The 23861-nt window shown below is 60.5% G+C and overlaps 1 protein-coding gene across 9 annotated transcripts in view; it reads left to right on the top strand.

Annotated features, from left to right (window-relative positions):
• Positions 1-23861, top strand: part of MPRIP (myosin phosphatase Rho interacting protein) — a 172014-nt gene that overhangs the window by 99172 nt on the left and 48981 nt on the right. For 3 of the 9 annotated variants that reach the window (XM_066365085.1, XM_066365087.1, XM_066365088.1), the window contains exons 5-10: positions 6090-6174; positions 12329-12542; positions 13621-13780; positions 20084-20225; positions 20979-21092; positions 22660-22716. In XM_066365085.1, coding sequence (XP_066221182.1) covers positions 6090-6174; positions 12329-12542; positions 13621-13780; positions 20084-20225; positions 20979-21092; positions 22660-22716 — 772 coding nt within the window. Of the gene's footprint in view, positions 1-6089; positions 6175-12328; positions 12543-13620; positions 14132-20083; positions 20226-20978; positions 21093-22659; positions 22717-23861 lie in introns of all 9 variants that reach the window. The other 6 variants (XM_066365080.1, XM_066365079.1, XM_066365081.1 and 3 more) reach the window with 4 other exon arrangements.

The raw sequence follows: 23861 nt of genomic DNA, 5'->3' as shown, positions 1-23861 counted from the left end.
AACACCCCAGCACCGGCGGGTCAAGTCCAATATGTCGGCTGCCTTGGAGACCGCGTCCCAGTCCCCAACCCCTCTCCCACCACCCGGGGCCTGAAGGGCCACCTCTGGGCCCGCACTCTGGCCCTTCCTCAGTCTGAAATACCTCGTTCAGGTCACTCTCCTTGAGCCTCCCTGGCGAGGTGGTGGCTCCACCTGCTGGATCTCTTAGAAGATGGGGGTTGTCTGTGTGCTCGTCCGGCTTCTTCAGCCAGGAGTCGGCCCTGGTCAGTGGAGGCCATTTGCCAGTCGGAGTGCCCAGTGCCCACACACGGGTTACTGCAGTGCTGCTGCACTGGCACCTTGTCTGAGTGGACAGAGTGGAAGGTCTGTGGCCATCACACTCCCCTGAGCACACCCTGTGCGAAGCTTAGGGGAGACCCAGGAAGTGGAAGGCAAGCCCAGCTTTTCAGGTCACGGGCAGTCCCGGAGGGCTTGCCGTGTTTGCCTTCTGGGAACCCTGGCTCACGGGGCGTCTGCGGCCAGTTTTGCACGGCCCAGCTGCACATGGTTCACACAGTGGGCGGTGTGGCCAGAGCTCAGGCCCTGGGTCCTGGAGAACTCCACTCACCCTGCAGGGCAGAGCAGGAGGCAGATGAAGCTGAGAAGGGTTCTGGAGGAGTAAATCGTGGGTTTAGGGGGACTGGGCTGATTATTGTCAAGTAGAAGGATTGGACTGTGAAGCCATTTGTTTCGACAGCTGAAAGACTTCTGTGAGCAGTGGCCCGCCTGGGCGTTAGTGTCTCAGCTGCAGCTCTGGCCAAGGCTGCTGCCTGCGGAAGCAAGAACACATCTCAGTTTTTGTCAAGTTCAAATCCACACCATGGTAGGAGTGGAGCAGTGTCCACCCTCTGCTAGGGGTGCCAGCTCACCCCAAACCCTCCTCCCCCGGGGGAGAGGCAGGTCTGCACGTCTAGCACCCAGGGGCACCCAGGAGGACGCTTGGATTCTGCTGCTCCCTGATCTTAATCCTGCAGCCATGTAGTTTAAGGGTGTAAAGGGCTTTCCCAGAGTCCTCACTGCAGTGGGGAGACTGACTGAGGGCACCTTCCAGGTGTGAGGGACAGCGTGGAGCTGTCTGCACTTGCTGTCCTGGCCTTGTCTGGCAAGCACACCTGGGCCATGGTTTCACTGCCCAACTGGTCCCTTTGGAGACCAGGCCCACCCCTCAGAAGCTGGGCTCCAGAGACAGCTCTGGGTGACCGGTGGGACAGGAAGGTGTTGTCTGAGGTCCCGGGTAGGCTGTGGACTAGGTCAGTGAGGGAGTGCCTTGCATGTGGCATTAGAGTCATGATGGTGGCCTTGCATGTGGCATTAGAGTCATGATGGTGGCCTTGCATGTGGCATTAGAGTCATGACGGTGGCCTTGCATGTGGCATTAGAGTCATGACGATGGCCTTGCATGTGGCATTAGAGTCATGATGGTGGCCTTGCATGTGGCATTAGAGTCATGATGGTGGCCTTGCATGTGGCATTAGAGTCATGATGGTGGCCTTGCATGTGGCATTAGAGTCATGATGGTGGCCTTGCATGTGGCATTAGAGTCATGACGATGGCCTTGCATGTGGCATTAGAGTCATGATGGTGGCCTTGCATGTGGCATTAGAGTCATGATGGTGGCCTTGCATGTGGCATTAGAGTCATGACGATGGCCTTGCATGTGGCATTAGAGTCATGATGGTGGCCTTGCATGTGGCATTAGAGTCATGATGGTGGCCTTGCATGTGGCATTAGAGTCATGATGATGGCCTTGCATGTGGCATTAGAGTCATGACGGTGATGTCTGCCATTTGATGGTGCCTTCGGCAGTGGCCTGAGTCCTGTTGTCAGACACTTGGCATAGATCAGGGGTCCTGGGCTGTGCCTTGAGCCACCCTCCTGTGGTCACATCTGTCTGTAGGTACGGGACTTGCCATGTCCACGCAGTGTGGGTAGACAAGGTAGATTGGGTTCCCAGACCCAATGCCTACATGTAGGGTGGGGATAGTGGTTCCACACCTACAAACAATTCTGGTAGCCCAAGAATTCAAGACTGTTCAGACAGTCTACCAGGGGTAGCACTGGGTCCTGCAGGTTAAGGGTGCGTCCCACAAGGTGGCTCCTCCCACCCCACCTGCCACACTCTAACCAGCTAGCTGTAGATGGAGGTTCCCACAGCCCCTTCTTGGGTTCAGTTAAGTTGCTAGAATGCTCACAGAATTCAGGAAAACCTAGTTACTGGCCAGTTTATGTATTTGTTACAAAGGATCTTAAAGGATACGAGTTTGTCCTTTTGGAGTCCAGTATGTTTCTGGGCCCAAGCGTCCTGGTTCCCTAGTCTGGAAGCTCTCTGAACCCCGGCCTTCTGAGTTTTATGAAGACATCATTACATAGGCCTGTTCTAGCTATTGACTTGATCCCTTCTTCCTTCCGAGAGGTCAGGGGCTAAAATGGAAAGTTCCAGCGCTCAACTCACTTTGCTGGTTCTTCTGACAACCAGCTCTATCCTTAGGTGCTTCCAAAAGTCACCTCATGAGCACAACAAAGACATCTTTATAGGCCCTGGCCATGTGGTTCAGTGGATAAAGCATCGTCAGGGCACACCGAGGTTGTGAGTTTGATCCCCAATCAGGGCACATACAAGAAGTGACCAGTGAGAACACAACTAAATAGAGCAACTAAGTGGAACAATGAGTTGATGCTTCTCTTTCTCACTCTCAAATCAATGGGAAAAAAACTTATTTAAAAAGACGTTTTTATAGCTCTCCACACTTAGGAAATTCTAAGTGTTTCAGCAGCTATGAGCCAGGAATTATGGACATAAACCAAATATGTATGAAAAATTTATTTTGGTTATCTGAATGACTGAATATATATTTCTTATAAATCACAGTATTGCACATGGTCACTAGTGGGGACGAGACACCCAGTGCATATGCTTTCGGGGTCCCAAATGCAGACTGGTCTCTCCTAAGGGCAGGAGACTGGGGAAGTGGCTCAGGGGCACACCCAGGGCCTGAATAAGTCACCTGACTTTCCCCGTCTGGTCCTGGGTCTGACTCGCTCTCCTCCCTGTCCATCAGGCGGCTGCCCGGCCCTCTTCTCTGCAGCGCTTTTGATCTCGGACAGCACCCTCCTCATTTTCCCCACCCACGGGGAGGGACACAGGCTTCCTGTGGAGAGGCGGGTGGGCAGTGTGCTTGGAGAGGGACTTCCTTCTACCCTCCTCTGTCCTCCCTCCTCTGCCCCTGTCCCCTTCCTTGGGCTCCCTCCCTGGCCTGCTGGGTGTTCCTGCATGGCACGGCTTCTTGGCTGGGTGATGTCCGCTGTGGGTTCTGGGGCCCTGTGAGTGGGAAGTGTTTGGGTCCCTGAAGGGGTGCGGGCACTTTCTCCTGGATGGCGAGGGAGCAGGACAGCCCGTCCGGCCTTCTGCCCTGGGTCTGCCCTGAAAGGAGACCCCTGAGTGGCCTGAGGCAGCCAGGTCTTTCCCAGGGCTGGATGAAGAGAGGTGGCCGTTCTTTTCCCGTTTCTTCCTGCTGGGAGGGGATGTCCAGGGTGTTTGAAGCAGTTCTCACGTCTCAGAGGTGGACTTCAGGTGGGAATTCAATGTTGGGGGTGGTGTGCTCGCTCCTCGGTGCCTCCCAGCTGGCTCGGGGCTTTCTCCCACACTCAGTTGTCCTGGCTCTGCCTTCGAAGTTGGGGACCACGTCCCTGGTGCTCACGTCCAGCACCAGTCCCATGAGCACATGCACCCTCACTTCTCTTCCCTGGGTGTATTTTAGCATTTGTAATACATCTGGGTAACAGTGGGAACATCAGACGCTCCGTGCTGGGCTCCTGTGAGGAAGCTGCGTGCAGAGGACAGACCCGTCATTTGTTTCAGGGCCAGGTGTCTGTCCGTCTGCAGCCACAGCACAGGGGACGGACCCCAGCCTCCCTCACCACGTGCTCTGCCCGAGTCTTGGGCCTTGTTCAGGCAGTATAACCTCAGCCGGCAGTATAACCACAATGCCGGCCTCCCCTCCCCTCACGGCCTGTCCTGCAAGACCTGCAGGCGTGGTGGCTCGGCAGGGGTGCCAGCTGACAGCAGCTGGGTCAGTGTGCAGGGGTTCAGGACACCACAGGGGCCTGTCCTGCAAGACCTGCAGGCGTGGTGGCTCGGCAGGGGTGCCAGCTGACAGCAGCTGGGTCAGTGTGCAGGGGTTCAGGACACCACAGGGGCCTGTCCCTCCCCGCCATGGTCCCTGCATTCTAGGTGACTTTTCTGAGCAGTCTCTTTCCTCTCTTAGGGTTAGCTTTAAGGGGGGCCTTCTGCTGACATGAGTCCATGCCCAGAAGAAAGTTCAGCCCTATGTCAGGCTAGACAGCAGGTGAGCCCAAGCACGTGAACTCCTCGGATTACAGGAGTGAGGCCCTTTGAGAGTCTGCCTGTCTGCTGGCTTCGCAGATAACAATCATGGCCTCCTTTCTTGCTTTGGGGTTCACAGAGAACTGACCTGCAGGACCTGTGCCTCAAGTCTCTGGCTCAGGCAGCTGTTGCTTCTTTCAGCAAACGGAGCATCACCTGCTCTGGGCCGGGTTGGGTTGAAAAGAGCCCCTCAGCTCCGATGCTGATTCCACACACCCAGCCCCTTTCCTGGCCACCAGCGGTCAACTGCACAGCCAGCCTCCCTCCTCAGGCTGTCCCAGAGGCCACTGACTATGACTGGCCTCCCTCCACCCCACAGTAAAGGAGTACCTCTGAAGTTCTAGAGACACAGCCCTTTTCCCTGTCCCAGGCTTGGGGTGCTGGTCGTCACAGCGGCCCCCAGCCAGGTGCTCAGGGCGCTGCTGGTGCAGACTCTGCCTCACATCGCAGCCCAGCCCCCACGGCCAGCCTCTGCCACAGGCTGGCAGCCCCCACAGCAGCCCCTGCCACAGGCTGGCAGCCCCCACAGCAGCCCCCCTGCCACAGGCTGGCAGCCCCCACAGCAGCCCCCCTGCCACAGGCTGGCAGCCCAGCCCCCACAGCAGCCCCTGCCACAGGCTGGCAGCCCCCACAGCAGCCCCTGCCACAGGCTGGCAGCCCCCACAGCAGCCCCCACAGCAGCCCCTGCCACAGGCTGGCAGCACACCTGATGTGGACTCTGAGTGTTCTGGGAAGAGGCAGACCAGTGTTTCCTGAGGTACCATCCCTTCTGGAGAGAACACTGGGGCCATTCTTCACCAGCAGCCTCCTCCTGACCTCCGCTCCTCCTTTCCCCCTTCCTCCAACCCTCCCAGATGTCACAAAGCGAGTCGTGGTCACATCCCAGCCTGATCCAGGCCCTGGTTTCAGAGGGGGTGGAGCCAGGCCAGGTTGTGATTAGGGGGTATCAGATGCAGAGCCAGGTCTAAGCCCTGCTCTTCTTATGCGTGGTCCCCTGCTGTCCTTCATGGTGCTGGTCTGGAGTGGACTTCTCAGCATGTGGGCCCTGCTGTGGGCCCCTGGGCTGCTCTGCCAGGCTTCACCAAAGCCGGAGGGCCTAGCATCCTCTATCTAGGTGGGGCCCAGAGGTGAGTGGATGGGTCTGGAAGGAGGTCAGTTACTCAGCCCCTGAAGTGACCTGCTGTAGAGAACTTGTTTCCTGCTTTGAGAGCCCTAAATGACCCCCAGTTGCATCCCATCTGTGTGCTAAATCCATTCCAGAGGGCACTTACAGAGCCAAGTCTAAGCCCTGAAGATAGGGACGTGATGGAAACGATGAGGTGCCCTGCACTCTGAGGCCAGTGGTCAGGCCTGCATCTCCACCAGGGCGCATGAAGTCCATTGCATTCCTGGGCCAGCTGCAGGACCCTCCCCACCTGCACTGTGGTCCTTGCAGGGTCAGCATCCCACCTGGTCCCGGCACAGTCTGGACTTGTCCTGGGCTGGGATGCCAGCTCTTCCTGCCCTGGCAGGGGTAGGTTCTACTCAGGGCTGCTGCTTGCTCCTGTTTGGGTGCTCAGAGGCCAGGCCACTGGGTGAAGCAGGGGGCCTGGTACTTGGACCACTCAACATGGCAGGGTCCTGATCTCTGAGAGCAGGGGTCTGACCTGCTCTCTTTTCTCCCTAGATGGCTAGAAATGCTCATGGTCTATCCCAGGACCAACAAGCAGAACCAGAAGAAGAAGCGGAAAGTGGAGCCTCCCACACCCCAGGTAGGTGATGGGCTGACTAGGTGGCTTCCCCTAGTGGAGCTGAGGAAAAGTGAGGACACTCGGGCAGGTTGTAGAGGGCTCAGTATCCAGTGAAAACGTGGGGTTGCAGGAAGCCTGGTCAGGGCTGAGGCAGCCTTTATCCCAACCTCTTTCCTTCCAGTGGTTCGTGGGCTGCAGTGGGCATGCTCCTCTCTGAGCCACAGGACAGGAGCCATCACAGAGACTGGTGGCCTGCTGGTGTGCTCGGGGGCTCCCGTGGGGGGGGGGGCGTCCATCCAGAGGGCAGGTGCTGGGCAGCAGAGGCATAGCACATGTCCCTTGTGGCTGGTCTGTCTGCTGCTGGGGAGCAGACAGCAAGCTGGAGGGGCTGCTTGCTGCACACACGCTCCTCCTGCTTCATCCGAGTGCTGCTTTCCACACAGCGATGACCCTGAAGGCAGAGGCTGAGAGGGGGCTGGGCAGGGAGGTCCTAGAGCCCTGACCTCGAGCCTTATTCTAGAAACCGCCCACTTTTGCAGTGCTGCTCAACCTGGTCCCTCCCGCCCACTAGTGGGCATTCCAGCTTTCATGGTGGGCCAATCATCGTGGCGCTGTTTGGTTGCTCGCTACCGCCCACCATGAAAGCTGGACCGCCCACTAGTGGGCAGGAGGGACCAGGTTGACCAGCACTGCAAAAGTGGGCAGTTTTTAGAAAAGTTTGCCATCACGGTCCTAGAGTGTCCCGGCCAACTGAAGGGCTCTTGGGGGACCCTACTCCGGCTCTGGGCTTTGACCATAAATGGAAAAAACAGGCACTGGCCTTGATTTTTGTGCCCCTTCCCAGTTCCATGTGACCGGAGTGGGAGGTGGCTGGGTGTTCCCACCAGTTCTAGCCCTTCCCCAGTCCACTGCCCTCCTCCCTCCGTCCCATGCTGTCCACAGGGGCTCAGGGCACCAGCGACTCCCTGCCATGCTCTCCACACTCCTGGGTCCTGGTGTAGCAAATTAACCTCTCCGAGCCTCAGTGAACTGATTTCTAGAATGGGCCTTTTGACACCTGCTCAGACGGTTACTGTGAGCATGAAAGGGTGTGCTGGGTCCGTCACGGCTGCTCAGTGAGTGCTTCTTTTCCTCTGTGCCCCAACCTGATTGTTACCAAGTGCTCTGGTCTTGCCCGAGGGAGCCCCACAGTGACCCTGAGAGTGGGCAGGATGGAGATTGGGGTCCGTATCTTGCAAGGCCCAGAGCCTGCCCATGGCAGAACCAGGCCACCCCTGAGGTCCCAGTCCTCGCTGGCTGGGCTCTGCTTCACCGAGCGACAGAGGTCGACCTGGGCAGGACCGGGTGTTGTGTGCTGGCCCCGGGCCCTCTCTCTTCCTTCCCTCCCATGCCCTGTGAGTTTCCCTGGCCTCCTGCTGACGGAGTGCATCCTGGGCCTGCCTGCCCTCCATCTGCCCTCCCCAAGGAGTGCCAGGGCAGCATCCCCTGGAAGGTAGTGTCACTGGCAGGAAATCGGCAAGATGCAGTCTGTCATTCCTGAAGACAGAGTGGAGCTTCCTGCTAGGGAATAGCAGAGACACATGCAAACCCTCTAGAGCTGCCTGGTTGAGAGAGAGTCCCAGGCAGAGGAAGCGTTGAGGGTTGCGTGGCATTTCCAGAGGAATGCTTTGGGAAGAGTGCGGGAGCAGAGCTCCTGTCTCCAGAGAAGGCAGTGATGTGCACAGAAGACACACTGAGCACAGCCCAGGGGAGTTGGTTGTGTCCCTGCTCCCTGGCTGTCCCTCTGCTGTGACATCTCCCCCCTAAGCTGCCACGGTGCAGCTTTCCAGTTGGGAGCAGGAGCCACATGATGAGAGACTGGAAGTCACCACTTCCTTGAGGATCCCTTAGAGCCTGGGGCTCCTGAGGTCCCAGCCTCCTCCACTCGGCCCCTTGTGAGCCCTGGCAGAGGTCAGCCTAGATGGGTTTCTTCTTCTGACTCTTGTTTCCCAGAGCATCATGTTTGAGGCCACTGGTTCCTGGAAGCTGAGACCTTTCATTGAGGCCCTGTGCCTGCATGGCTTCCCCATGGGGTGACATGGGGCCTCTCTGGGCAGATTTCCCCTTCACAGCCTGGTGCTGATGGTGTCCTCGTGTCCCGTATAGCACTGGGGAAGCCCCTAGAAACAAGAGCCCTGACCACTTACCTGGCCTCTCTCTCCATGGCCCAGGATAGTTCAGATCCGGCCACTGGGAGCTGGAGGCAGTGCTCTGCGGCACCTGCACTCTGGCAGCTCAGGGCAGCCCAGGGCTCCCGTTCAAGAAGAGTGCCTCAGGCAGTGGGAGCTGGGGCCGTGGAGAGGACAGGCACCGAGTGGGAGCTGGGGCCGTGGAGAGGACGGGCACCGAGTGGCACTGGGGCCGTGGAGAGGAGAGGCACCGAGTGGGAGCTGGGGCCGTGGAGAGGACAGGCACCGAGTGGGAGCTGGGGCCGTGGAGAGGACAGGCACCGAGTGGCCTGAAAACCTCAGAGAGAGAGGGGGGAGCCCAAGCCAGGCCCTGAGGAAGGATGAAGATCAGCTGCAGGGCCTGGGGTCTCAGCAGAGCCCAGGGTAGGAGGGGCAACAGGCTAGCCCTGACCTGAGCCTTTGAAGCCTGGGGCCCGAGAGGCCTGGTCTTCCAGGTACTGCTTCTTACTCAGGTCCTGTTCACTCCGAGAACAAAGCCATTTCCTACTTTTTCCTGGTGCCGAGATACCTAGAGAAAGAATGATAGTCTACTCTGGGCCTGACCGCAGCAAGAAGGATGGAGACCTCCCTGCACAGCCCGGAGCTGGGAGGGGGGCACGACACAGGTCCCCCCAGCCAGGTGCTCAGGCCGGAGAGCGTGCTTTTTCAATGAGCTCTGGGAGCCCGGCTCCTTCCATCTCCCCTCCCTCCAGGCTCCTGGTCCTTGCTCCTGTCAGACCGTAAAGCAGCAGGCCTCCACGAGGAACGTCCTTCCTGGTCCAGCACTCAGCCCGTCCTGGGCCACCGTGTTACGAGTTGGCACCTGTGCTGAGGCACCTTGTTTACTTGGGAGCCTGCTACCACACCCGTGTCCCATTCAGAGCCCTTGGGTCCCTCGCGTTGGGTCCCTGCTCGGTTTCCATGCCCAGGAAGTAGAAAGGAAGGCTTCTATGAAATCCCCACCAAAGAGGGAGTGTGCTTAGCACATGGAGGGTACGGAGACCCCTCCCCTGGAGCATGCCTTCTTACTCCTTTGTCTTTCCTCCCTGCTGTGACACCCACCCTGAGCAGCAGGTGGTTACAGTGTTGACAGTCCCAGGCGTGCAGCCTTCCCCGCCACACTAGGACGAGCACACAGCACACCTGCCTCCACACCCCTTCCTCTGTATAGGCCCCCGGGGTCCGGGGCGTCCCGGGCCCCAGCACCCCCTTTGCTCAGCAGTGACGTGGGGAGTCAGGGGTGGTGTCGTGTCCGGGTCGTCCCGGGCCCCAGCACCCCCTTTGCTCAGCAGTGACGTGGGGAGTCAGGGTTGGTGTCGTGTCCGGGTCGTCCCGGGCCCCAGCACCCCCTTTGCTCAGCAGTGACGTGGGGAGTCAGGGGTGGTGTCGTGTCCGGGGCGTCCCGAGCCCCAGCACCCCCTTTGCTCAGCAGTGACGTGGGGAGTCAGGGGTGGTGTCGTGTCCGGGGCGTCCCGAGCCCCAGCACCCCCTTTGCTCAGCAGTGATGTGGGGAGTCAGGGGTGGTGTCGTGTCCGGGGCGTCTGGAGCCCCAGCACCCCCTTTGCTCAGCAGTGACGTGGGGAGTCAGGGGTGGTGTCGTGCAGCCGTCCTGGCTTGTGCACGGTCTTGCTCTCCACACGTCTTCTGGAGAAGTCACTCACCCAGAGCCAGGCTCTTCCACATTGCCCACTCTCCTGGAAGCCAGCCTAGCCTTGTTCCTGTGGCCAGACTGTTCTGTTCTTGCTGACTCAGCATGGGAGGGGCACACAGGGCCTCCGAAGGAGAGAAACAGAGCTCCCTGTGGACCTTGTCTGCTGCTGGGGCCCTGGGAGAGTTCTCCAGAAGTGGGGAGCATGGGCAGGGAGCTGTGGTTGCCACCAGCCCTGCACAAGTTAGGAGGCCCAGGGCTGGGAGGTGGGTCTAGCTGCTTGGTGCTGAGAATGACATGTGTTTCCTAAGTTCTCTGTCATGGACCCTTGGATCTGAGGCCTGGAATTTTCTGTCTCTTGGGGATCCCTGTCACCCCCCTTTCCTCAGGGCTAGGGTCACATTAGGCATCAAAGACAGGTGTGCACGTGCCATGAGCACTTCAGAGGGTGGGGCCGAGCGCCCTGGCAGCCAGGGCCACTTCCCTCGTGGGCACAGCCACCTGTCCTTACTCTTTGGCCTTTTCTGGCAACCTCTGCCTACCCTGGTCTAGCATTCTCTCCACAGAGGGATTGGTTCACCAAGGACGGTCTGCACATCACCCCTGCCCAGCTCTGCAGGAGGGTCAGCCCCACCCTGAGCCCAGTACAGCTGGCCCAGCCTCTGGCCTTTGAGCCAAAGGCCCTGGGTTGCTCTGGGTTGGGTGGGGGCTCTGGGTTGGGTGGGGCACGGCAGGGGCGTAGGCTGGGGCAGTGGGCCTAGGGCAGTGCACTGGCTGAGGAACAGGTGGCCCTTGGGTGGGATCTCCTTAGATTAGTGGTTCTGTTGGAGGAGCCCTCAGGAAACCTAGAAACCATCACTGTTTTTTTCTGAGAAGGCCAGTTCTTCTGAGGGGTCAAAGCTCTCGGGAGTCTCCAGCCAGGGAATTGGGTGTGCCAGTGGTATTGTGAGGCAGGGGAAGGTCATGTGTGTTCTGGGTCTGTGGGAACAGCCATCCTGGCTTTGTCCTTCCTGTGTGAGGCCTGGAGTCCCTGCAAAGCTGAGGAAAGCTTTGACTCAGCAAAATGCTCGTCTTCTCCTGTCGGGACACATCGTGCCTGGGCTTCTCGGTGAGGCCTTTGGGGTGCTCATCCCAGGTACCCCCGCCCTGGGCCTCCTCCTGCCCTGTGGGCGCGAGGGCTGGGAAATTCCTGGAGCCTCACTTTCCCCCTTACTGGTTGTGCAGGCCTCTCCCTGCAGAGTGGGTTGGTGTGGGAAGGATGTGGCGGGACCACACACAGCCTGGCACACGGCTGACACCACCAACTGCTCATAACCTCCCGGTGGTCATCCAGGTCTGCACGTGCACACACACAGCCTGGCACACGGCTGACACTACCAACTGCTCATAACCTCCCGGTGGTCATCCAGGTCTGCACGTGCGCACACACAGCCTGGCACACGGCTGACACCGCCAACTGCTCCTAACCTCCCGGTGGTCATCCAGGTCTGCACGTGCGCACACACAGCCGTGCCGGTCCTCTGTGCTCCCCACATCTGAGTGCACCCTGCATGAGTGCATCTCCTGCGAGGCGGCCCTGCTTCCGACCCGGAAGAGATGGGATGAGACTCCCACTTGGGCTCTAGATTCCCACGGAACTTTTGCAGGTGGTCGGGCCGGAGGGCATGAGTGCAGATTTGAATGGTGTATTTGGTTGGCTTTCCTTTACACCGTGTTCCAGGTGTTTTATTTTAGCGTCCTAGGACCAAAAATAAGAGGGTAGGTGAGGCCAGGGGCTGGCCCCAGCATGGACGTTGTGCAGATGTGCTTGTCATTCGTCCCATTGGGCCAGGGTCAATGGCGCATCCTTTCCTCACCCCTCTCAGCTCCTCTCACTGATGGCATAAGCACCTGGAAATCTGGGGATGACAGGCTCTGAACCAGCCACTTGTGGTCTTGCCGCTAAGGCCTGGGCTGCTGCTCTGGGCTCTGTCTGGTTTTGTGGGAAGGGAGAACTTGCATGTGTTGGGTGTGGAGGCTATGAGCAGAAACCCTGAGCCTTTGATCCATGCATTCGCCCAGCCGGGCCTGAGACCCGTGGGACCACCCCGTGGGCTGCTTGCTGGAGCTGCAGAGGAGAAGAGGCACACTGCATCCAGAAGGAGCTTCTCCCCTGATCAGAACATCTCTGTGCTCTGAGCCTGTCCTTCTGGGGACCCTGGGCCCTGACACTGTGCACTGATCGTGGTCTCCCCACAGCCAGACTCTCAGGCGGCTCAGCCCTGCGCTCCTGCTCGGGCCGTGCACCCCTGTTCCTGCACAGACACCGTCTCTCTTCCAGGAGCCGGGGCCAGCCAAGGTGGCTGTCACCACCAGCAGCAGCAGCATCCCCAGTGCCGAGAAAGTCCCCACCACCAAGTCTACACTCTGGCAAGAAGAAATGAGGGCCAAGGACCAGCCAGATGGGAGCAGCCTGAGTCCAGCTCAGAGTCCCAGCCAGAGCCAGCCGCCTGGTGCCAGCACCCTGCGGGAGCCTGGGCTGGAAGGCAGAGATGGTAAGTGGTGGCCAGGTGGGCTCAAGGGCCCACCTATCCGTGTGCCCCTCCTTGCAGTGCTGGAACAGGCCCCCGTCCCTACAGAGCTGGCACCGGGGGCTCCCGCGGGGCCTGCACAGCCCAGTCGTGGGCCCCACACCTCAGGCGCTCTCACCTGTGCCCGTCCGTCTGGGCAGCACCTGGCCTGGTAGGGGACTGGGGTTCCTGGCTCCACGTTGACTTTGCCCCTCTCGTGACTGAGTCCTATCCGTGAAGGAGGGTGGCTAGTCCCAGGCAGGTGAGAGTCAGGTGCTCTGTGACGAGGTCTGTATGTGAGGAGGCCTGTTTCCTGTCCGTTGTGGCTGCTTTGTCTCTGTGGCCACGTAAACCCTGAGAGCAGCAGCAGTTTTTCTTCTCCTCGCCACCGTTCGTCCAGGCCTCTGGGTGCCGTGGGTGAGGGTGCCCGAGAGCAAGCAGGTGGCGGCGCCATGCTTTCTGCACTCAGCACTGAGAGCTGCCTGCGCAGAAGCAGGGCAGTGGTCCCTGCCTCTGCTGTCCACGCCAGCTTCTCCTGTTTATACTTGGTCCCGATCATTAAAGAGGAGTGGACAGTTGGGACTGACCTAGCTCATTTAGGCCAAAACGCATCTGTACTAGCTCTGGAGAAGCTACCCCAGTCCTCATTGGATAGCATACACCCGTTTGTATCTAAAGTTCATGTACTCCTCTGCCCTTGCCTCCACAAAGAATGGACTAAAAGACTAAATGGCTAGTTGGGTTCTCCTTGATATTTGGTAAGAAGTAGTTGTTGGTGGAACATCTTTTTGGGGGGAGGGGCCCTGCTCTTTCAGTGAAGCCCCCAGGCTGGAAGTGTAGGGCCTCTCGGACAGTCTGGGGCAGAGGCAGCCAGGTCAGAGGAGCCGGAGGAGGCACAGTGGGAAGGAGACTGATTTCCATACCTGCCTGCCCTTAGGGAACCACATTGGCCTTTAGAGATGAAGGTAGTTAGAGGGCCCTGTTTGGATCTGTGTGGACTTTTAAAAACATCCTGAGAAACCAAAGAGGGTAACATGCTGCGTGTGTCCCTTCTTTCTTGCAGAGGAGAGCAGCATGAGCAGTGACCGCATGGACTGTGGCCGGAAAGTCCGGGTGGAGAGTGGTTACTTCTCCCTGGAGAAGACCAAGCAGGACTTGAAGGCTGAGGAACAGCCGCTGGCCCAGCCGGTCTCCCCTCCCAGCCCCAGCACCCCGAACAACAGGTACAGTGGCCCCGGACCGCCCTCCCAGGAGCCTCATCCCCTTCCTTCCCCAGGTCCTCCAGCCCCCTGTCGAATGATCTACAGCAGCTACCTCGGCTCTCTGGATGTGGCCAGCCAGCCCCCCACTGACGTGGACTCCGGCAGCACTGGGGGGCGGGGAGCAGAGAGACTGGGGTGCACCTTTGCCTTTAAAGCCAGCAGGCAGTATGCCGCCCTGGCCGACGTCCCTAAGGCCATCAGGATCAGCCACCGAGAAGCCTTCCAGGTGGAGAGAAGGCGGCTGGAGCATAGGACTCGGGCCCGGAGCCCTGGCAGGGAAGAGGTGGCCCGTCTGTTTGGCAACGAGCGGAGGTAAGGAGGGGATGAGAGAGCCGAATGCATGTGCACACGTGTGCACACACAGGCTCACTCCCTGCCCGACAGTCTCTCCTGCATGCTCCCACGTGTTCTTACGTGTATACTCACAGTCTCACACTCACACGCTGTTACATGCCCTTGCACACTTACACGTTTCCTCTCCCCTCCCCTCCTCCCTTCACACACACACACACACACACACACACACACATACACACATACACACACACACACACGTGTTTCCCCTCAGCCTTCCGTTGGGAGCACGTGTGTTCTCCCTTTCTGTTCGGAGCATATGGGGAACGTTTCCCTCCTGACCCCAGACTCCGGTTTCGGAACTCAACTCCTGTGGTCAGAGTGTAGGCCCTTTGGGTACCCAGAGGGTTAGTCCAGGGCCCAGCTGCTCCCTGCGGGTGAGTCAGCCCTGGGAGCACAAGGGCCTCTGGGTGGGTCCTCAGCTGCCTGGGCCCATGTGGCTGGATCTTTTCCTTCCTGGCCCAGGAGAGGGTGGAGGTGAGACTCCAGGGACGCAGCTGGTAGGTAGCAGAGTGTCCCAGGGCAGGGGCAGGGGCAGAGCACAGGGGGAAGTGCAGAAAGGTGGCGGTCCCTGCGGGCCGTGGGCAGCCTAGTTCTTCCTGGGAGCCCTTCACCCGCAGGAGGCCCCGGGCTTTTTCCAGGCTTGGTTGAAATAGGAGACTGAGCAGGACCACAGCTTCCTGGGAGAGATGGGGGTGGACGATGGGCCTAGGACAAGGGCCAGGGCAGAGGGGTGGAACTTGCCTGTGGTCAGTGGAGGGGAGGCCCTGCACTTTCCAGAGAACTGGGGGAAGAGCTTGGTTCCATCTCTGAGGCCTCAAAGCCCATGCCTGGAGCAGAGCAGCAAGTTTGGGAGCCTCCATCCTGAGTGTCAACGGAGGCTTTGTCTCTGACAACAGAGCTCTCATCCAGATAACCAGCAGGTTGCTGGAGGCTCCTGGCACCTTCTAAACCATTTGACAGTCTATATACATTTTTTCTAGGAGAAAAGTCCATAGTTTTTATTAGGTTTCCAAAGAAGTTTACTTTTCGAAAAAGGTTCAGTCCTAAGTTCCAGAAGTGTTTATGGAGTGTCCTCATTGCCCCATCCAGGCTGGACTGCAGCTCAGAGCTGGGGTGTGCTGTGGAGACCAGCCAGGACGGTGGTGGGTGACCGTCAAGGGCCAGCTGAGGTCAGGGTGCCTTTCTCTTGTGCTCCCTTCTTTCTTTAACAGCTACCCACTCTTCCACAGGTCCCAAGTAGGAAGGACCTGTGGGCCTCTGGGTTAACCAGCAGGATAAAGAAAAGACACCCAGCTGTTCTTAAAAAGAAAAAAATATGGAATACTCCTGATTCTGACAGGGAGAAGGGAGCTGGCCTGTTGCCTGGGAAGGTGCCCACCAAGCCGTCGGCTAGTTTCCCATCTCATTAGTGAGCCCGTGAGGCGCCTGCATTAGCATCGCCACCGTGCAGGTGCAGAGACGGGGGCTCAGAAGCAGGGGCGGTCCTCGTGGGAACAGCCCGGAGCAGCAGACCCAGGACACACATCTGCTGGGCCCTTAACTGGGGAGGCTCTGCTCCCGTGACATGACTGGGACTGGGCCAGGGCTGCTCTTTAAGTGACAAAGGACACACATAAGTAAAGGGACTTGGCCAGCGACCAGAGTTGGAGAGGCTTCACGCTGGCCTGCGGGCGGGCTGCGTATTGCGGAGGCTCCTGTGTTGGCAGCGTGCCCTGGTTCAGTGCTGGACCAGAGAGTTAACATTTCAGCACCCCTGCTTGGCTTTGAGCTCGTCCTGTCCAGTGGCCTGGGGCTGGCAGCACCTCTGGGGCTTTGCTTTCGCATGCTCTTTGCCACCGTGGGTTCTCACCTGGTGTCGGCACCCTGGGGACCCAACTGGCTTGCATCCTCACACTGTCACGTCACTTTCTTACTGACCCTGATGACATCTAGCTGGCTACTGTCATTTCCCAAGCCCTGCTTGCTGGTCCCGAGAGGCTGACCTGTGCTTGACTCAATCCCTGTCTTCCTGGTTGAGTAGAGCAGGACACCACATTGGCAGGTTGTCAGCCACGGCCACCGAGAGTGGCAGCTGAGCCAGGCTTGCCCAGGGGCCAGGCTGGGGATGAGGCGTTGGCTTCCTGCAAAGCCGTGCCCTGCAGCAGCCCTGTGTGGGCCAACCCGCTCTGCTCTTCAGACTTGCTCCAGAGCCTTTAAAATGCTCTTGGATGGTGAGTTGCTGCTGAGCGAGCATGCGGAGGCTGTGCCCCTTGTTGAGCTGTGGGTGTTGGACACCAGGGCCAGCTTCTGGGCGGGGAACCTGGAGAGGTGGGCGAGCAGAGGTGCAGCACCTGCTTTCTCTGCTGTCGGCCAGCTTAGGGACGGCATGGTGGCCATGCATGCAGCACTTCAGGTGAGCCACGCTCAGGCCTCCCGCTGGGCGGCGTGAACGTGGCTGACTTCGCCACAGCCCCATCCACGTGGAGAGGCTGCAGGAAGTGCCGCCGTCCTCCCTTCTCCTCTAGCTCCTTTCTTTGTGGCCCGGGCAGTTACACAGCGTGCAGTTTGCATGTGGCGGCCCGGGCAGTTACACAGCGTGCAGTTTGCATGTGGCGGCCAGGCGCTGTTTCTCACAGCCTTCCTGGGACTCCCGAGGCCCTGACCTCAGTTGGCGGGGCTCTCACAGCAAGTGGTGGCACCAGGGCCTGGGAGTGGGCCTGGAATCTTGTCCGACCTCCCCGGAACGGTGGCGTGGAAGATGCATCACCCGCCTGACCAGGCTGAGCACTTGCAAGAGCTTCCTGTGGTTCCAGGAACCCCCGCCTTGCTTAGCTTTCTGTGCTCAGATGCATGCCCTCTCCTGCTGCCTCCTTCAGCCCCTGCACGGCTGGCCCTGCAGGCCGGTCTGGGAACGAGTCCTGTCCCCGGAGAAGAGTCCTCAGGAACTTCATGCTCTAGTGGAAGCCAGGGAGGGGCAGAGGACAGGTGCCCCTGGACGGCTGGCCCTGCAGGCTGGTCTGGGAACGAGTCCCGTCCCTGGAGAAGAGTCCGCAGGAGCTTCGTGCTCTAGTGGACGCGCATGGAGGAGCAGAGGACAGGTGCCCCTGCACGGCTGGCCCTGCAGGCCGGTCTGGGAACGAGTCCTGTCCCCGGAGAAGAGTCCGCAGGAGCTTCGTGCTCTAGTGGAAGGGCAGGGAGGGGCAGAGGACAGGTGCCCCTGCACGGCTGGCCCTGGAGGCCGGTCTGGGAACGAGTCCTGTCCCCGGAGAAGAGTCCGCAGGAGCTTCGTGCTCTAGTGGAAGGGCAGGGAGGGGCAGAGGACAGGTGCCCCTGCACGGCTGGCCCTGGAGGCCGGTCTGGGAATGAGTCCTGTCCCCGGAGAAGAGTCCGCAGGAGCTTCGTGCTCTAGTGGAAGCGCAGGGAGGGGCAGAGGACAGGTGCCCCTGGACGGCTGGCCCTGCAGGCTGGTCTGGGAACGAGCCCGTCCCCGGAGAAGAGTCCGCAGGAGCTTCGTGCTCTAGTGGAAGCGCAGGGAGGGGCAGAGGACAGGTGCCCCTGGACGGCTGGCCCTGCAGGCTGGTCTGGGAACGAGCCCGTCCCCGGAGAAGAGTCCGCAGGAGCTTCGTGCTCTAGTGGACGCGCAGGGAGGAGCAGAGGACAGGTGCCCCGGTAGTGAGCCTTCTTTGATAGAGAAACCTAAGTGGTCCGTTTTCATTGGCCGCCCTCCCTGGGGAAGACGCTGGCCCAGGGTGGGACGGGAGGTGTTGTGTTGTGAGGCGGCTTCCTCTCTTCCTTACGGAGTGGAGTTGAGTCTTCTGGGTTCAGAAACCTTCCACACTCTTCCCTTCCGCTCCCCACCACTTGTCCAGAATGCAGAGTCCTTCCTCCCCAGGAGGCAGCTGCGGGGCACCTGCCTGGGCGTTGCTGTAGGAGGCCAGGCTTCTGGCCGTGTGAGCTGTGGACGAGCAACACCCAGGCCTGTCTGCCCCGCCCAGCCTCCTGGCCCATGCCCACCGGGGACCCCTGGTGACTCGGGACAAGGGGGCCTCTCCTCCTCAGCGATCACCTCTCACTTCGGGTTTTGTTTCCTTAATTCTTTGGATAATTTCGATTTGCCATTATTTGATTTTACAACGCAGTCCTTTCCTGTTTACTTATTCTCCAGCCTTCTTTTCTTCCAGGTCTTGCCCCTCTCCACCTCTCCTGCTGTGTCGCTGTGTGACGTTACTCGCCCCTCCTCCGCCTGCTTCGCCCCCATCTCAGCTCCGTCTCCGCCAGAGATGGCCTGACGATGCCGCCGGCACTTTCACACGAAATCAACTTGCTTTGTTTTGTTTTAATTTGGTTTTTGATCCTTTTTACTGTTGGCAGAGACTGTGTTAATTCATGGGCCTTTTTCTTGCTGAATTTTGGACACCCTGGGGTGGGGGCTGCATTCTGGTCTGCTGGGAATTTGATGAGGACAGGCTGTCCCCTCCAAGGTGGTGGTTGCCTCTGATCGCGTCTGTGGCTTAGGAGAGGGGCTGCTGCGGAGCTGTGTGGCTGCTGAGTGACCCTGCACGGCAGACCCTCAGGGCCTCCAGCACGGGCCAGGCTGCTGAGTGACCCCGCACGGCAGACCCTCAGGGCCTCCAGCACGGGCCAGGCTGCTGAGTGACCCCGCACGGCAGACCCTCAGGGCCTCCAGCACGGGCCAGGCTGCTGAGTGACCCCGCACGGCAGACCCTCAGGGCCTCCAGCACGGGCCAGGCTGCTGAGTGACCCCGCACGGCAGACCCTCAGGGCCTCCAGCACGGGCCAGGCTGCTGAGTGACCCCGCACGGCAGACCCTCAGGGCCTCCAGCACGGGCCAGGCTGCTGAGTGACCCCGCACGGCAGACCCTCAGGGCCTCCAGCGTGGGCCAGGGCCAGGCTGCTGAGTGACCCCGCACGGCAGACCCTCAGGGCCTCCAGCACGGGCCAGGCTGCTGAGTGACCCCGCACGGCAGACCCTCAGGGCCTCCAGCACGGGCCAGGCTGCTGAGTGACCCTGCACGGCCGACCCTCAGGGCCTCCAGCACGGGCCAGGCTGCTGAGTGACCCTGCACGGCCGACCCTCAGGGCCTCCAGCACGGGCCAGGCTGCTGAGTGACCCTGCACGGCAGACCCTCAGGGCCTCCAGCGTGGGCCAGGGCCAGGCTGCTGAGTGACCCTGCACGGCAGACCCTCAGGGCCTCCAGCGTGGGCCAGGGCCAGGCTGCCGAGTGACCCCGCACGGCAGACCCTCAGGGCCTCCAGCACGGGCCAGGCTGCCGAGTGACCCCGCACGGCAGACCCTCAGGGCCTCCAGCACGGGCCAGGCTGCCGAGTGACCCCGCACGGCCGACCCTCAGGGCCTCCAGCACGGGCCAGGCTGCCGAGTGACCCTGCACGGCAGACCCTCAGGGCCTCCAGCTCGGGCCAGGCTGCCGAGTGACCCCGCACGGCAGACCCTCAGGGCCTCCAGCTCGGGCCAGGCTGCCGAGTGACCCCGCACGGCAGACCCTCAGGGCCTCCAGCACGGGCCAGGCTGCCGAGTGACCCTGCACGGCAGACCCTCAGGGCCTCCAGCGTGGGCCAGGCTGCTGAGTGACCCTGCACGGCAGACCCTCAGGGCCTCCAGCACGGGCCAGGCTGCTGAGTGACCCTGCACGGCCGACCCTCAGGGCCTCCAGCACGGGCCAGGCAGGGGGCAGCCTGTGCAGTGGGGAGGGGGTCTCAGGGAGGGCTGTCGGCATTGAGCTGGCCCAGTGTGCACAGCCTACACGCTCTGCGGGGGGGGGGGGGGGGGAGCTGGGATGGCCAGCTGTGGGGTGCTGACCAGAGGAGCCCCTCTGCGACGTGACCAGGCCCCCCTTGGTCTGCGGGTGACCCTGTCTCCCCCCAGCAGCCACCTGTCCTCTTTTGCAGGAGGTCCCAGGTAATTGAGAAATTTGAAGCTTTGGACATTGAGAAGGCAGAGCACATGGAGACCAACTTGTCAGCGGGGCCCCCACCCTCCAGTGACACTCGCCAGGGCCGCAGTGAGAAGAGGGCGTTCCCCAGGAAGCGGGTGAGCGCTGCGCCCCGCCTGAGCGGGGCTGCGTGGGGCTGGGTGGGGCACCGGCCCCGCCCTCCAAGGCCCAGCGCACCGGTCACTCTGCTGGGCTGCCACTCTCCTCTCACAGCCGTACGCTTGGGTCTCTCATCTTCTCCAGCAGGGAGTTTCTGAGAAGCCTGTCTTCTGTCTTCCTGTCAGAACTTTGTCCATCTCTGCTAAAGGCTGTTCTGGCGATCTTTGCATCCTGGTGGTATTAGAGCTTCTCTTCCTTTCCGAGGCGCCTGGTCACAAGGCTGACGCTGCTCTTCCTCTCTCTTTCCCGTGCCAGCCATGACCCTCACTTTTCTGCCCTACTGGTTAGACTCGCTTCCAGTCCTCCCCCCAAGCAGCCTGCCCGCCTCTTGTGGCCTTGTGTCTGATGCCACCATCCTCCCCGATCTCTCTGGACTCCGAGGTGCCTGCTGCTCTGCTTGCAGCCACAGAGCTCAGGCTCTTCCTTCTGCAACCCCAAGAAGCAAGTGACCAGGCGGGCGGGGCCCGGGAGTGGTGTGACTGGTGAGAGGCCGCTCCTGCAGCCTCCAGACCCTGCCTGGAGCAGCGTGGATGGCGCTGGGGGGCAGGCGGAAGCGCTCCTGTCCTCAGCCGCAGCAGAAACGCACTCACTGGGGAGCAAGGTCCCTACAGTCCTGCCTCCCACCGCTGTGGCTGCCGGACTCCCTGCCGAGTCGGTGCTGAATACTGACTGGCGGCTACTCTCTGCCACAGGACCTCCCCACTGACGCCCCCACAGCTCCTCTCCCGGACGCCTCAGCCTCCCCCCTGTCTCCACACCGAAGAGCCAAGTCACTGGACAGGAGGTCCATGGAGTCCTCCCTGACGGTGAGCCCAGGCGCCCGGCTCCACGGCCTGGAGGCGCCGCTCCTGCTGCTCTGTCACTTGAGGTCGCTGTCTGCTTCTGTCCGTGCATCTGTGCTGGCCGCCCCCCTGTGCGCGGCCTCGTGTCTGTGGAGACCAGAGGCTCCGTTTCTTTCCCTTCCTGAGCTTGAGGGCCCCGTGGAGGCCACCTGGCCGAGGCAGCAGAACCCTGACTCCAGGGGATCAGGGCCAACGCAGAGAACCCCTGTTCTTCTCATCTGGGATGTTTGTTTCTGTGACATTTTGGAGGCAGGAGCCCCTCTTGCTGGGAGTACTTGTCCTTTGCATGGGCTTCACCCTAGAGGGAAACAGGCTCTTGTCCCAGGTCGTTTGTGCTCAGCCGTGAGGGCATAGGCGGGGAGTGGGGAGGAGGCGTCCAGGTAACACCATCGCTGCACCAGCACCGACACGCCAGAGAGAATGGAACAGCTGCTTGTGTGGTGACCTGGGGCCTGCTCTGTGTTGTCCTTTAGCTCCGGAGGAGCCCCAGGGCTGGGGCCACCTCTCCCCCACTGGGGCGTGCAGCCACCAGCCAGATTGACGTGAATCTGGAGCAAGGACAGGAGCTTTCTTACCTGAAGGAAGTTTGGTTTTTCCTTGAGTTCTAAGTTTTGCTCACGGGCCTGGTGCAGAGACCCCCAGAACGGGTGTTGCCGTCATTGTTCAACAACACGTCTGTTCTCTCTCATCCTTCCCAGTCCTGGGGACAAGGACAGTCACAGCTCCTTCTGGTCAGGATGGCTGTAGGGAAGCTGTGAGCACGTGCGGTGAGAGGGTGGGGACCCCTGTCTCCCGGAGCCACCGGCCTTACGGGCCCCAGACGCAGAATCCAAGCAGGGCCCAGGTGGCCACAGGTGACCCTGACGTGTGTGTGACCAGCATAGGTGCAGGAGGGGCCAGCAGGGACAGCGCCTTGTTCAGGCCCTGCTTTCTTGTCTGCTGTCCTGGTTCTGCTCCTTGTAGGGAAATGGAGACTGAAATTCATCCTGAGACGCATAGGTGGCCTAAGAGTCTTGGCCAGGGTTGCTGCTGTGTCTTGCTGAAGACCAGACATGGTCTCTGGCTCCTTGGTCTCTGGCTCTCTGTCTTTCTCTCTCAGTCTTCTGTGGCTTCTGCAAGAACTTCTGAATTCTCCTTTTGGCTGCCACTGCAGACCTTTCCCTCCACGTAATGCGCTCAGCAGCTCTTCGTCTGGGCCACTCTTCTCTGCCTCCCAGAGGGAGCGAGGACCTGTCTCAGAGCACCGGCAGCCCAGCTGCTCCCGGGGCAGTGAGCCTGAGCCCTCTCCTTCACACTGGTCTGCCCGTCCCGGCCTCTCCTTCCTCAGAGACCCCCTCCTGGTGCCTGTGGAGGGCAGTAGGCAGCACCCTCTAGGGCACGGGGGGCCGTGCAGGTTTGTCTGGTAGGTGGTGGAACCCCTTTTCCTGGTGCCCACCTCATCTGGACAGATGCCTGCTTTGTCAGTCGCCCTGGGCCCATGGCTGGGATACCACAGCATTTCCCTCTGAACTGTTCTTTTTTCTTTTCTCAGCCCGACCTGCTGAATTTCAAGAAAGGCTGGCTGACCAAGCAGTATGAGGATGGCCAGGTCAGTGTGCACAGCTCTGTAGTTTCTCGGGGGCTGGAGCAGTTGCGAGGCCCACCTGGCCTTATCCCTGGCTGGTCAGTGAGCACGGGTCCATCTGCCCCCTCTGGCACAGCACCTGGTCTCATGGACAAGACCCCATCTCCTCAGAAAAGTGGACGTTCACAGCCCCACTTCTGCAGTGAGAGGCACCAGCCAGGCCTGCCTGCTGCCGGGTGGTAGCTTCTCCCCAGTGCCCGGCAGTGCTCTTGGCCTCGGCCGCGGGGACCTCCCCCAGCACCAGCTCCCCACCCGCTGACGTTTCCTGTAAAAGTTCCCCCGAGAGACCGGGCTTCCCGGGGAGAGGAGGCCTCTCTGCTTGTTGGCTTGTGTATAAAGCAGCCAAGCAGACAGCAGCTGAGTGCGGCCAGACTCCGTCGGATGCCAGCCAGGCCGGCCCTGGGGAGCTGTGGGACACGTTCTTGCCGTCAGACTCGAGCAGGAAGAGCCGTGTGCCTCTGGACCTGCCTGCCCCACCTTGACCCCGTTTGGGGCTAGAAGGCCAGACCTCCAAGGAGGCGTGAAGCGAAGCCTGCTAGGTTGTACTGAGAGGCCTCACCTTGTCCACACCTGCTTTCTGAGTGGCTGTGCCGAAGCATCCTCTTCTGCTCTCTCCTCTGTGTTAATCCTTTTGGTCTCTCCTGAAGACTCAAGTCTCCCTCCTTGCTCCTCACCATGAAGACGGGACTCTGGATGGTTCCTTTGCACCTGCTGGCTGCAGGTCACACCTCTCTGGTTCGCCAGCCTGTGGGTGGCTTTGACTCACATGTGGCTCCTTAGAATGAAGGTGCTGTTGCCACAGCCACCTTTCAGCTCTGAGGGCCCCGCCCCTGTCCGCAGCCTCTGGAGCTGAGACTGAGGACTGCAGAGCACTGCTCGCCAGCCACACCCCTGTGGTTACGGGGAGCCCATAGCCTGTGGCCCGCCCCAGCTCTCCCTCCTGCCCTGTTACTGGGGAGCCTCGGCTGAGCATAGGCCCTGCGGCCCCGCGATCACGTGGGCATGGCTGCCTGCGGCCTGAACCGTTCCCTGTGTGTCTGCCAGCGGCAGGAGGGCCGCTGCCCTCTGCTTTACAAGTGCCCAGAAGGGCGCCCCAGCCTCTGGCGCAG

This window comes from Saccopteryx leptura, chromosome 2 (assembly GCF_036850995.1).
Source record: "Saccopteryx leptura isolate mSacLep1 chromosome 2, mSacLep1_pri_phased_curated, whole genome shotgun sequence".
Lineage (NCBI taxonomy): Eukaryota > Metazoa > Chordata > Mammalia > Chiroptera > Emballonuridae > Saccopteryx > Saccopteryx leptura.
This window is presented reverse-complemented; position numbering and strand designations above follow the sequence as displayed.